General features: G+C 40.2%; 1 protein-coding gene across 3 annotated transcripts in view; it reads right to left on the minus strand.

Moving 5' to 3' along the window:
* Positions 1-12,960, minus strand: part of LOC134610559 (uncharacterized) — a 77,029-nt gene that overhangs the window by 28,699 nt on the left and 35,370 nt on the right. For all 3 annotated transcript variants that reach the window (XM_063453543.1, XM_063453542.1, XM_063453541.1), the window contains 2 exons: positions 10,714-10,826; positions 8,496-8,539 (listed from right to left, as the gene is read on the minus strand). In XM_063453543.1, coding sequence (XP_063309613.1) covers positions 8,496-8,539; positions 10,714-10,826 — 157 coding nt within the window. The remainder of the gene's footprint in view (positions 1-8,495; positions 8,540-10,713; positions 10,827-12,960) is intronic.

The raw sequence follows: 12,960 nt of genomic DNA on the forward strand, positions 1-12,960 counted from the left end.
GGTCCCTTATCCAGTTCTGCATCTCTGTGAATAATCTCCGGTAAAACTGTTCTAATAGCAATAGTTGTATGAGATCCTGCTTAGTGGTTGCTTGCGCTGCCTCAATCCACCTGGTGGCTGCTCTTTGTAGGCGATGCGCAAACTCAGCGTGAGAGTCCTTCTCCTGTTTTCTTAGGTCCCGGAATTGAAGTCGGTACGCCTCAGGAGTAATGGCATACCGAGCTAGGATGGCTTGCTTTACTTTCTGGTAATCCCTGCTGTCCTCATCAGGCATGGCTCTGTATGCTTCCGCTGCGTGGCCTGATAATTTACCAGCCAGCAGGGGTACTTGATCATGTGGCCTGGTCTCATGCAGCTGGCACAGTCTTTCAAAGTCCTGCAAATATCCATCAATATCGCCCTCTGTGTCCATGAAGTTTTTAAACGCTTGGTAGGGAATTTTTGGTTTTCCCTGTATGATGCTGGGTGGAGCCGGTGACCCCTCTCTGGATGACTGGTTTGTTTGGTTCTGTTTAGCCATGATGTATTCTTGCACATGTGCCATGATCCTGTCAAAAGTCTCCCGGGGTGGTGTGCTTGGGTACAGAGCTATCCTGCTCTGGAATTCTATTTCAAATTCTGATGGCTCCCTCCTCCTTGGAGGTGCTGCATCCGCTGCTGCTCTGTCTCCTTCCATGAGCTCCGCAATTAGAATAGCCTTTGCCTTGTTGCTGGCTATTATTCCTCTCCTCTAGTAACTCCTTTAATGTGCTCCGTTTCAAAAGTGTAGAATTCGTTTCCATTCACCGTCTGTTCCCATGTGTTCCCGAACTCCGGTTTCATCCGAATGGTTGTACTCATGAATTGCTGTTTCTTTCCTTCTGTTCGTTTTAGTTTCTACCAAATGCTGCTTTGCTGTGCGGTTAAAATCCCGTTGCTTGCCACCAATTGTAGCGGAGTAGTAGTATTATCCACGGTGTGACGAGACCAATCTCGCCACATTGCATTGGAGGAGCCTGGTTGCCCGCCTGCTGCCTTTGGACTATGGCCCTGGGAGATTGGGCCCTTTAAAAACAGTGTTCGGCACCTAAACTATGGTACTATAAACGGACACTTATCTGCACGAACACCGCTGAGCCGTCCGTTTCCTGGTTCCCATTCGTGAGGATGTAGCCGAACAGCCATACCTTCGGTATTTCTATGTGAACTGTGGTAACCCAGATAGCTATGCCATGGAGCCTATTCGTGTGATTAAAGACTTTGGCTCCATGGCGATTAAACTGTATTCGTGTGGTCTGGGTGCCATTCACCTAATAATGTGCACCCAGACCTGAGCTATCTGGGGATATGTAACATGTCTGTGTTTGGTGTAATAAAAGTGACTTTATATATTTTAAAACATAATCCTGTATTTAGGTCCCCATATGTGTAATGGAGTTTTGTCTTTGACCTGGGAGATAATTGGATTACTTCTCCAATTATCTCCAGGGCAGAAGGGAGGAAGCCAGGATGCATTGTGGGGATGTTTTACTTCTATTTGAGCCAGATTAAAATACTGCCAGCCAGGGGGAACAAAAGATACTTTTACTAACTTTTGAACCCCTGGTCTGATTCATGCCATTTTTTAATATGTTGTTCCCCTGAATGGATTGATTGTGGATATGTATTTTTATGTGAATGTGATGTATGGTTTTAGAGTTATGAAAGTTGGGTAAAAAGTATGTTTTAACTGTATGTATAATGGGATTATGTGTCACACTAAGGGGAGGGGATGTGTGGGTTGCACCCGTGATACTATTGGTTATTTTATGCCTCCCCCTGGGTGTGGCCTGTATGTGTACACTTGTAATAAAAACCAGGCTGGGTGTGCCAGCACCTGAGACCACTGCTTGACCCTCAACATGGAGCCTTGTCTCGTTCTTGGGGGATTCACTGTATGCTGTTGGAGATTGATTGCTAGGAGTGTAAGCTGATGTATGCTTTTCCTGGTCTGCTAGCAGCTATTCGTGAGGTTCCAGTTTGGAGTGCTATTTTGTATCCAGTTCGGGAGTTTGGTGTTCTGCAGTAGCTGTGCCTGTCTCTCAGAAAGGGGCATATCACCTAAACGGATTTTAACCCCTTGTCTGCTGAAACAGTCCGTTACACACGGTATCTCCGCTGGTAGACAGGATAGGTAAATTCCAAAACAGGCAAAATGCAGGTAGCGTAGTTACAATCCCTTCCTCCCAAGAACTAGACGACACATAGCTTGGAGGTCAACTGAGGCTTTTAATTACAGACACAGTATTTATGTGGTTACAAATGTACAGGGTTTCCCAAGTCCCAATGCAGGGTTTGTCCAGTAGGGGACTACATGGGGAACTGGGTTTTGCACATATTTTACCCATCATAATTGCTGTACCAAGGAGATACTTATCCCAGCATGCATTGCTAATGGGAGTATCCCTTGGTACAGAGGAATACAGTTTTTATATTAAAATCCATAACTCACATAATATTTCTGGTATACAGCTTTATAACCATTTATTACATAGCTGGGACCTGGGCGCACAGTTACGTGAACTTGTACCCAGATCCCAGCACAATTAACCGAACACCGTTCAGTTTTCCCTTATCAGGCTCAATTCGTTTAAACGATTGCCTGAACGGAGGGAATTAACCCCTTAAGGACCAAACTTCTGGAATAAAAGGGAATCATGACATGTCACACATGTCATGTGTCCTTAAGGGGTTAAACTACCGAAAACGGTAAACTCTCGAACGACTTGGAAGTCCAGCGGGGCTTATGTTGCTGAGTAGCCAATTTTAGTTCCAGGCACTCGACGACAAAACCCCGCTGGCTTTCCGCGAACAAAGAAGGCCGCCGCCTCGTGGTCGGTACACGAATGGCGGCCACCCGCAACAAACCGCAATTAGCTTTGCTACAATGTTGCAAAGTACCTAATTGGAGACACACGACCATCTATGGGTGGTTTCCCATTCGGTACTTTGCTTAACTCACGAACAGTATGGGAATCCACTGTTCGTGTAGATGTAGGTTTAACATTAGCGGTATTCGGGTGTTTGAAACACACGAATGCCGCATACATTGTAAAATACACAGCATAGCAAGGATGCATTAGTCAGTTTAACGTATAATTTACAGTCTCTGAAGTGGCTAGGTTTGCCACAGTTATGCTGTCCCTGTGGGAAGCAATATGTAGGACGCACGTGTAGAAAACTTAAAGAACGGATTTTGGAACATAAAAATAATATTAGAAAAAAATATAATAAACACTCAGTTCCCACACATTGCAACTCATGTCCCAATTTCAGTTTGAAACACTTCCAGTACATAGGTTTAGAAAAAAATAATCATTGGAGGGGTGGCAACCTCATTAAAAAACTAGCACAGCGGGAAACGTATTGGATTAATATATTGAAAACCCTCCAACCAGGAGGATTAAATGCAGATATAGACCTGTGGTGCTTCTTAGAATAATTGTTCCTTTCTCTTCTCTCTCTCTCATTTTTCTTTTTTTTATCGTTCTGTCCGTCAGAGGTTGTATATTACATACATCCATTTAAATTTGTTTTAATAATGAATAAGCCAAGAATCAGCTCCCCTTTTCTCCACTACAGAGTATAGGAAACAAAAGGGGAATGTATTTTTTAATACATATCTCCATTTTACACTGTCTGAATATTTGGCTTTTTAGAGGCATTAGACATTCCTTAGTTCAAATTTCAATTCCAAATTTTATAGCTCTTGGAAGGTAGAAGAACTACCACCTTTATTATTTTTTACATTTTTTGTGCATTTTCTATGCACTTTTTTTTATAGATTTTTCCTAATTTTTATAAATTGTAGAATTATACTTTTTGATACATTTATGGTATCATTTTGAACATCTTGGCTTGTGCATATTACATTATGCAGTGTGCATGTTGCCTTATGCAGTATGGAGTCAGGTATTCATGCACACAGGCTTATAAATATATCAATACATGTAATACAGGTTATTGGTGTGTTCGTTTTGTTTTTTATCAATAAAGTTTATTCATAAGATCTTCAGACCAGTAATATCTCTTTAACTATTTTGCAACTCCCCTCTGTATACTCCCCACTCATGCTCCCATTTAGAAATAGTCTTTTTTGGACTCTCCTTCAACATCCTAGTTTGTCACTATGATTGACAGCTGAAACGAAGGTGGAATGCATAGCTGGAACGCATGACGTCATCATGCATGTCACGTGACCGCACAGGATGCACGAAACCCGGAAGTGACCAAATCTGAACCACAAACAGCTGAAGAAAAACGGAATCATCTGCAGAATAACTATTGGGACTGATTAGGGGTGGTATATATTAGGGGATGTTTGTAATTAGGATTGTATGCATTTGTACTCAGCATGGTTGTTAAAGATTGTCCCTGAGGAAGTCCCTAACAGGGAAGAAACGCGTTGGACTGATATATCTGCTATTATTTACTTTGATGCAAGTAATAAATGCTTTTTTTACTCTTTATTCATACAGTCATTTCATCTATTTTTGTACCTTATTTTTATATTAGATTTACATGCACCAAGCATTGAAGCAAGAAGGCACACCAAGTATATATTTGAAGGCATTTCTTGGGATGTTAAAGTGTGAGTGAACACTTGGCACTTACCTATATATCCAATGTTAATATCTACAGCATTGCACTATGCCATATATTTCTTATTTCCCGAGGCTGGAATAGCCCTATACCATACATAGGTCTGAGATATACCCTGGTGGCGTATCGGCTATGTTCCTGGGATCTGAGCGCTTTTTTGATATGTTGGGTGCTCAGACCCAGGCTGTCCATGGATATTGTACTTAAGGGGGTACCTCACTGTTAAAGGGGTGTTTATTTATATAGATGTCCTAGACCTGAGAGTTAATATAATTATGTTGTGTTCTTTGTGTCTGTCCCCTCTCAGGTCCAGTGGGGAATGCCCCTGGAATATGTTCGAGTAGACCCCTTGCATAGGGATTCCCATAAAAGGCCGTGTGTGGTCCCTCACCCTCACCCTTGTCTTGTGATCGTAGGGAACAGCTTTACCCGCCTTATTTACCATTTGGATAACTACTTGGAAATGCTACAGCACTCCTCACACTAGGGGGAATGGACATCGCTGGTGGCGGAAACCCCTCTTCTCTCAGGGTAGCCGCCACAGAGCCTATAAGGGGAAATATAGGTATAAGGAAAGAACATTATTCAGAGTTTAGGCAATATGCCCCAAGCAGGTTATCAAGTAACAGGTAAATCAAGAGAGGGAAACCTATAAGAGAAATTATAGGTTACTGGCAAACATAATATAATTAGAGATACAATTAATTCAGATTAAATAGACGTTTAGTTATTCAGGGTCTTTTGGTTGGAGGCAGTAATGCAGTTATCTGATAATTGCAGCAGGGTTACTCAGGATAGTAGCAAATAGTTAGAATAGTCTGTATTATGCAGGTATGTGGTGTTGAATTCGGTTGGAGTAAAAGGGGTTTTCAACAAAAGTAAAGAGGCAACAAAGTCCAGTATTAAGAAAGCAAGTTGGTGGAGTTGACTCCAGTAGTTATAAAGTTGGTATGCAAATAAGGTAAAAAGATAAAGTCCAATATGAATTAAAACAGGTTGGAATTGGAAATCAGGATTTGTTACCAAGCTTCTTCGAAAAGAGCAGTCTGGAAACAAGCAGGTTGGATGAATAAATCAAGATGGTTCAAAGGTATTTGGAGTTGAGCAGGTTTCTCAGTATGAGTCAAGAACAGGAGACAGGTCATGTCCAGAACCACAACTTAAATCAATGTAAAGGCAGTTTCTGTTAACAAGGTGTGGCCTCTTATAGCATGAGTAATCAGTCCAGGCAGGTAAAGATGAGAGAGAGTTCAGACATAGAGGTTAGGAAGGTGGTTAGTGGTTGAAAAAGACCTCTTGAAACGTTGTGGTCAATTTTGGTGCAATAAATCTGCCTGCGGCTTTCACATTTTGAATGCCTAGGAATCTTGCTGCCAGGAAGGCCACTAGTGGCAAAGCATAGTTACTGCAGAAATAAACTTGAACGAAGGGAATGAAATCCCAAAATTAAGGTTTGGATCCTGACAGAGAAGACTTCTCAATCTTTCCGTCACATTTTCCAGCGGAAATATATTCTTCTACAGTGAGAATTCACAGTGAATATAAAATTCAAAGTTAGTCAGCTATACTATTAGTTCAGATACTCAGACCTTAAATTTAAAATTCTCTTTTAATTCTGTCTTTAGTAAATAACCATGTAAATTGGTCAATCTACTGAAAAAGGTGAAAACGGGTGGAATGCACTATCAAGAAAATCGTCGCTTTTTGTATCCCTTTCAAAATACTTCAATAAATGATAAAGATGACAGAAATTAACAATTTTTCAGAACACAAGGATAAATTACTCCAATTGATTTGAGTGCAAGAAACATCTCTATTCTCTCTTTAGTGAAAAGAACACGGAGGATAAATGGATCATCTTCCAACAAATATCAGAAAGGTACATTTCTCAGTATGTACCATTGGGAAATAAATGCCTGACGGTATCCATCCACGAGTACTTAAGGAACTAAGTGTAGAAATAAGTGAACCTCTGTTTTTAATCTTTCAAGATGCTTTTCTTTCAGGAAGTGTTCCGGAGAATTGGAGGAAGGCAGATGTGGTTCCTATGTTCAAAAAGGGTTCAAAATCCTTGCCTGGAAATTATAGACCTGTGAGCTTAACTTCTGTGGCTGGGAAAATATTTGAAAGGTTATTAAGGGATAATATTGAATAATTCCTTGAGAAGAACATGGTTATCAGCAAAAGTCAGGACGGTTTTATGAAGCACAGGTCATGTCAAACTAACTTGATTGTTTTCTACGAAGAAGTAAGTAGAAGTATAGATCAGGGTGTTGCAGTGGATGTGATCTATTTGGATTTTCCCAAGGCATTTGATACAGTTCCACACAATAGATTAGTGTTCAAACTCAAGGAAAATCGGTCTAAATGAAAATGCTTGTTCTTGGGTAGAACATTGGCTTAAAAACAGAGTACAAAGAGTTGTCATTAATGGTAAATTTTCAAGCTGGACAGAGGTGGCAAGTGGTTCCCCTCAGGGGTCTGTTCTGGGACCCCTTCTATTTAACATGTTTATAAATGATCTTGAAGACAGCATTGAAAGTCATGTTTCAGTGTTTGCAGATGACACAAAACTTTGTAAAATAATAAAATGTGAGCAAGATATTACTTTGCTGCAGACGGTTTTAGATAGAATGGGGGACTGGGCACTCAAATGGCAGATGAAATTTAATGTTGAAAAATGCAAAGTTATGCACTTCAGCGTAAAGAATACACAAGCAACGTATACCCTTAATGGAAGCAAATTAGGGATAACAACACACGAAAAGGACTTGGGAATTGTTATAGACAACAAACTATGCAACAATGTGCAATGTCAATCAGCAGTGGCCAAGGCCAGTAAGGTATTGTCATGCATGAAAAAGGGCATTCATTCTCGGGATGAAAATATTATTTTGCCTCTTTATAAATCACTGGTAAGACCACATATTGAATATGCTGTGCAATTTTGGGCACCTTTTCTAAAGAAGGATATTATGGCACTAGAAAAAGTGCAGAGGTGGGCTACAAAATTAATAAAAGGAATGGAACATATCAGCTATGAAGAAAGATTAACAAATTTAAACCTATTTAGTTTAGAAAAACGTCGCCTGAGAGGGGATATGATAACATTATACAAATATCGGGGCCAATACAAACCATTGTGTGGAAATCTATCACAAACTGGACTTTACACAGGACACAAGGCCATGCGTTTAGACTGGAAGAAAGAAGATTTCGTCTAAGGCAAAGGAAAGGTTTTTTTTACTGTAAGAACAATCAGGATGTGGAATTCTCTGCCTGAAGAAGTGGTTTTATCAGAGTCCATACAGATGTTCAAACAGCTACTAGATGCATACTTGCAAAAACAGAATATTCAAGGATATAATCTTTCAATGTAGGGTAATAACTGCTTGATCCAAGGATTAATCTGACTGCCATTCTGGGGTCAAGAAGGAATTTTTTTCATTGCTGGTTGCAAAATTGTGGTTCAAACTGGTTTTTTTTTGCCTTCTTTTGGATCAACAGCAAAAAACAAATGTGAGGAAGGCTGAACTTGATGGACGCAAGTCTCTTTTCCGCTATGTAACTATGTAACTATTCACATTTAGATTTGGAACAAGTGTTTAGCTTTTCCCACGGACTTCTTTTTTATTTGTATGAGGCCATCCAAACACATCGTCACAACCATTCCATGGGTAGTTGCCCTGGTCTAGACTGTTTTTGTTCCATTTCTTACTATTTAGCGACAAAGCCTTCTGTTGTGTACCATGGAATTTATAAAATGTGGGTTATGATCCGTACTATTTCCTGACTTGTGTATTACACTACTACTTGTGTATTGAAGGTAAATTAAGCATTTATGATATCAAGCTATAGCATTATAAAAAGCTCACCTTTACAGGTAATCCTCCTCCAACAGGCTCATCTGGTTGACTTTCTATGGAATTAATAAAAAAACAGATGATCATCCTATCTAAAAGGTATCATCTACTATGTGAATCCTAGATCTAAAATACAGAATATCAAATCCTAGATCTAAAATACAGTATATTGTGTCCTACATCTAACATGCAGAATATCGAATCCTAGATATAAAATACAGAATATTTAAGTCAGAGGACACACGGCTCCTATATGAATCCTAGATCCAATAAGGTATGTAACGGTTTATATTCTAGGAGGGATAAGCCAAATGGCTAATGATTTAGGTAAACTAGAAAAATGGTCAGAGCTGTGGCAACTGACATTTAATGTGGATAAGTGCAAGATAATGCATCTTGGACGTAAAAACCCAAGGGCAGAGTACAGAATATTTAATGGAGTCTTAACCTCAACATCTGAGGAAAGGGGTGATTTAGGGGTGATTATTTCTGATGACTTAAAGGTAGGCAGACAATGTAATAGAGCAGCAGGAAATGCTAGCAGAATGCTGGGTTGTATAGGGAGAGGTATTAGCAGTAGAAAGAGGGAAGTGCTCATGCCATTGTACAGAACACTGGTGAGACCTCACTTGGAGTACTGTACACAGTACTGGAGACCGTATCTTCAGAAGGATATTGATACTTTAGAGAGAGTTCAAAGAAGGGCTACTAAACTGCTGGTTCATGGATTGCAGGATAAAACTTACCAGGAAAGGTTAAAGAGACTCTCCAGGCTGTTTTTACTCACCTGGTTCCAGCGCCAGGAGCCTCGTGAAGCCACACCCCCTATTTCGTCAAAATGACTAAATAGGCGGGTGCGAGCAGGGAGCAATCAGACACTTCCATTTGGAAGCGTCATTGTTCCCTTGTGCGCATGCGCGGCTTTGCCCCACATACTTCATAGGGCGGCATTCATGCCGCCCTCTGAAGTCCTGACCGCACTACCGCGCATGCGCGCAGCCGCGAGCTGAGCTGACTGACAGCTCAGCTTGCAGTCTTTGCCCGCCCCCTCTCCTCTGCTGACAGGCAGGTGAAAGAAGGCGCGCACACAGTGCACACATCAGACGTATCTTAATACATCTGACGTGTACAAGGCCTTTTTAGGGCCCTACATGATAGGAAGTCCCTCTGGTTGCCGTCTGATTGACGGCCACTGGAGGTATTCCTATCAATGTAAACACTGTATTTTCTCTGAAAGCTGTAGTTGTTCAGGTGACTATAGTGTCCCTTTAAATGATCTTAACATGCATACCTTGGAGGAAAGATGAGACAGGGGGGATATGATAGAAACATTTAAATACATAAAGGTAATCAACACAGTAAAGGAGGAGACTATATTTAAAAGAAGAAAAACTACCACAACAAGGGGACGGTGTCTTAAATTAGAGGGGCAAAGGTTTAAAAATAATATCAGGAAGTATTACTTTACTGAGAGGGTAGTGGATGCATGGAATAGCCTTCCAGCTGAAGTGGTAGAGGTTAACACAGAAAAGGAGTTTAAGCATGCGTGGGATAGGCATAAGGCTATCCTAACTATAAGATAAGGCCAGGGACTAATGAAAGTATTTTTTAAAAAAATAATGGGCAGACTAGATGGGCCGAATGGTTCTTATCTGCCGTCACATTCTATGTTTCTATAATGCAGAATATTAAATTTAGGGGACACACGCATACTATATAATCTCACAGTGATAACCATGAGCAGTAAAGCATGCTGTATTTATGGTGCCCTCCTGGGGTAACTAGTAAAACCATTTAGGAGTGGGCTGTAGTGTTTTGGTACTTGGAGTGTTCCTTTAACCAGTATAGGTCAATAGAATTACTCCATAGCTATTACCTATATTGTTTAATACATGTTGAACATTAATACTGCTGCCATTTTATTTTTGGAGACAATACATTTATATTTTATTAATACAGAGCAGTTATAATAGTATATGGTCCGGGTAAAAAAAAAAAAAAAAAAAAAAAAACTGAGTGGAGATTGTTTTCCAACTTTGCAATTTGAATAAGTTTGGCAACAACAGTGTCAGCATTTCTCTCTGGTTGGCAAACAAGCCATTATATGGGTCAAATAATCTGGAACATCTCTCTGTGTAACAATATAACTATTGTAGGAGCAATGCCTTCTTTTTAAAAAGCTTTTATCTCTGGACATGACCCACTGATTCCCATTTCCCCAGTTTCTTACCTTGAAGCTTGAAAATGCGTTTACGCATAACGATAATTAAAACAGCAAATGCCACACAGAGGAGGAGAATCACAAGAGTAACGATCAGCCAACTTTCATTTTGATTAGAAGATCTGAAACACAGCAACATAGTAACATCAAGTGAGGGTAAAAAATAAATAAATAATTAAAATTCACCATATCTGACTACCAATTTACAATTTCCTGAAACGGACTCTCAGAGGTATGCAATACCTTTGGCAACAGTAAATCAGTCCATAGGAATATCCAGGAGAAGGGTCAAATCCAGGCCGGTTTAGCAACAGGTAATAAGCAAAGTTAGGGGAGTCCAAGAGAAGCGTCAAAGTCCAATCCAGGTCGGTAACCATTAATAGGCAAGTAATTTAACTGGGATTTAACTTTGAGGGGAATAGGACTGGGACTTGGTAGAAAGGTACCGGTGGCAGAGTAAATAGGTGTCAACTGCACACGGGTAGAGACACATTAATTGGTTATAGCCATCATTGTAATAGAAAGGAGATAATTATGTAGACGTTTGAATGTTATTGTATGAGAACTCGGCGGCAGGTGATTGGGAAGTCCAATTGTCCTGTTGGCGAGTGGTATAAATACGGAGATATTGTTCCAAAATACCGTTTATCCTCTCACTTTGTTCATTTGTTTGAGGATGAAAAGCAGTGGATAATTTATGTTCTATTTGTAGATTTTTTTGTAAATTCTCTCCAGAAGACAGAAGTAAATTAAACTCCCTTATCTGTAATCATCTCATCAGGAATTATGTGAAGACAGACTTTCCTTTATGAACATTTTAGCAAGTGAAGATGCAGAGGGAACAGAAGAAAGGGGAATGAAATGAACCATCTTTGTGAGATGGTCTACAATAGTAAGAATACAAGTATTACCCTCCAACAAAGGGAGGTCAACAATAAAATCCATACTTATGGAAGACCATGGACTAAGGAGTTGGGAAATAAGAAATAAGTCACCACAACAAAAGGAAAAGAAAACTCAAACAGAAATAATAATGTACACATTTACAAAACAATTATACGGAGTGTAGATATGCTTGTATATGAAAAACTTGTTACCGGGAGGGGAAAGGGCTAATCACCAATCACTGTTCCAGTGTGGAGGATTCACAAGGAAAGTCCTTGTAAGGACTAGAACTCCAAGACTGAGTGTCGTCCAATGCCTGGGGGTGGATAGAGGGAGTTCCCCATTTGGCTCCAGGAGGGAGCGGTTTCAGAACCCCAGTCAAGCCACGGCGACTGTGGGCAGAGGTGCTGCGGTTTGTCCCCAGTTCCAGCTAGTTCAGGAATTAGTACCTAGAGGTCTGAGAACCGAGATTTCAATACCAGATAAAGTAAATACTAAAGATTGGCTTAAGGAGTGGAATAATCTATTAATTGATTGCGCTTTTAACTAATGCAGTTTCTAATTAAAATAGAAGAGAAAACATTTTAAAAAGTGAATATTGATTTAAAGGATGAAAAAAAAAAAATAAGCTAAGGAATTCCAATCAAACAGAACAGACCTCGCCACGTGTTCTTGGAGGGGGCTGCTTGCCCGCCTCCTACCTTCTGACTATGGCCCTGGGATATATGGCATTTGAAAACACTATTTGTGCCCTGTGACAAAACTGGAGATTGTGCACAAATATTACTATTGTCCATATTTTTTATGATTCCCTTCGTTTGTTGCACTGTTCCCCATGTGTTTCATCTGTTGGTCCGGCTGGATAGACTACCAGACAAACTGTGGCGTTACTGGGTGGCCACCATTTCATGTATCAGAGGCACATGTTGAGAACAATGGATGAAGGACATGGTGAGAATAATGAATGGTGGCCATTTTAACTCACAGACGCTGTTTTGACTTTTCTACACGGTGCCATCTCGCCGGTATTTGGTGCACAAAGACATCGTTCAGTAGTTTTAAACTACAGAACAGTAATTATTTTTCATATAGCCTGTATATGTTCTGCAGAATCTGCATTAAACCATATCTTCCCAACTACTGAACGGATTCGGGTGAATTTTGGATATGTGGTTCACCGAGATCCCCCTGTTCCGAAGATATATTTTTATGGGGTTAATGCATGTTTTGGGGTCCCTGTGATATGTTTTATAAACCTGTATTTCTCTGTCTGTGATATTTAAGCTAGTCTATTGTGTTGAGATAATTGTATCACAGGCAGAGGGGAGGATTTCTGATGTAATGAATGGGAGTGTTAGCTGTGTTGTAATG

Source organism: Pelobates fuscus, chromosome 5 (genome assembly GCF_036172605.1).
Source record: "Pelobates fuscus isolate aPelFus1 chromosome 5, aPelFus1.pri, whole genome shotgun sequence".
Lineage (NCBI taxonomy): Eukaryota > Metazoa > Chordata > Amphibia > Anura > Pelobatidae > Pelobates > Pelobates fuscus.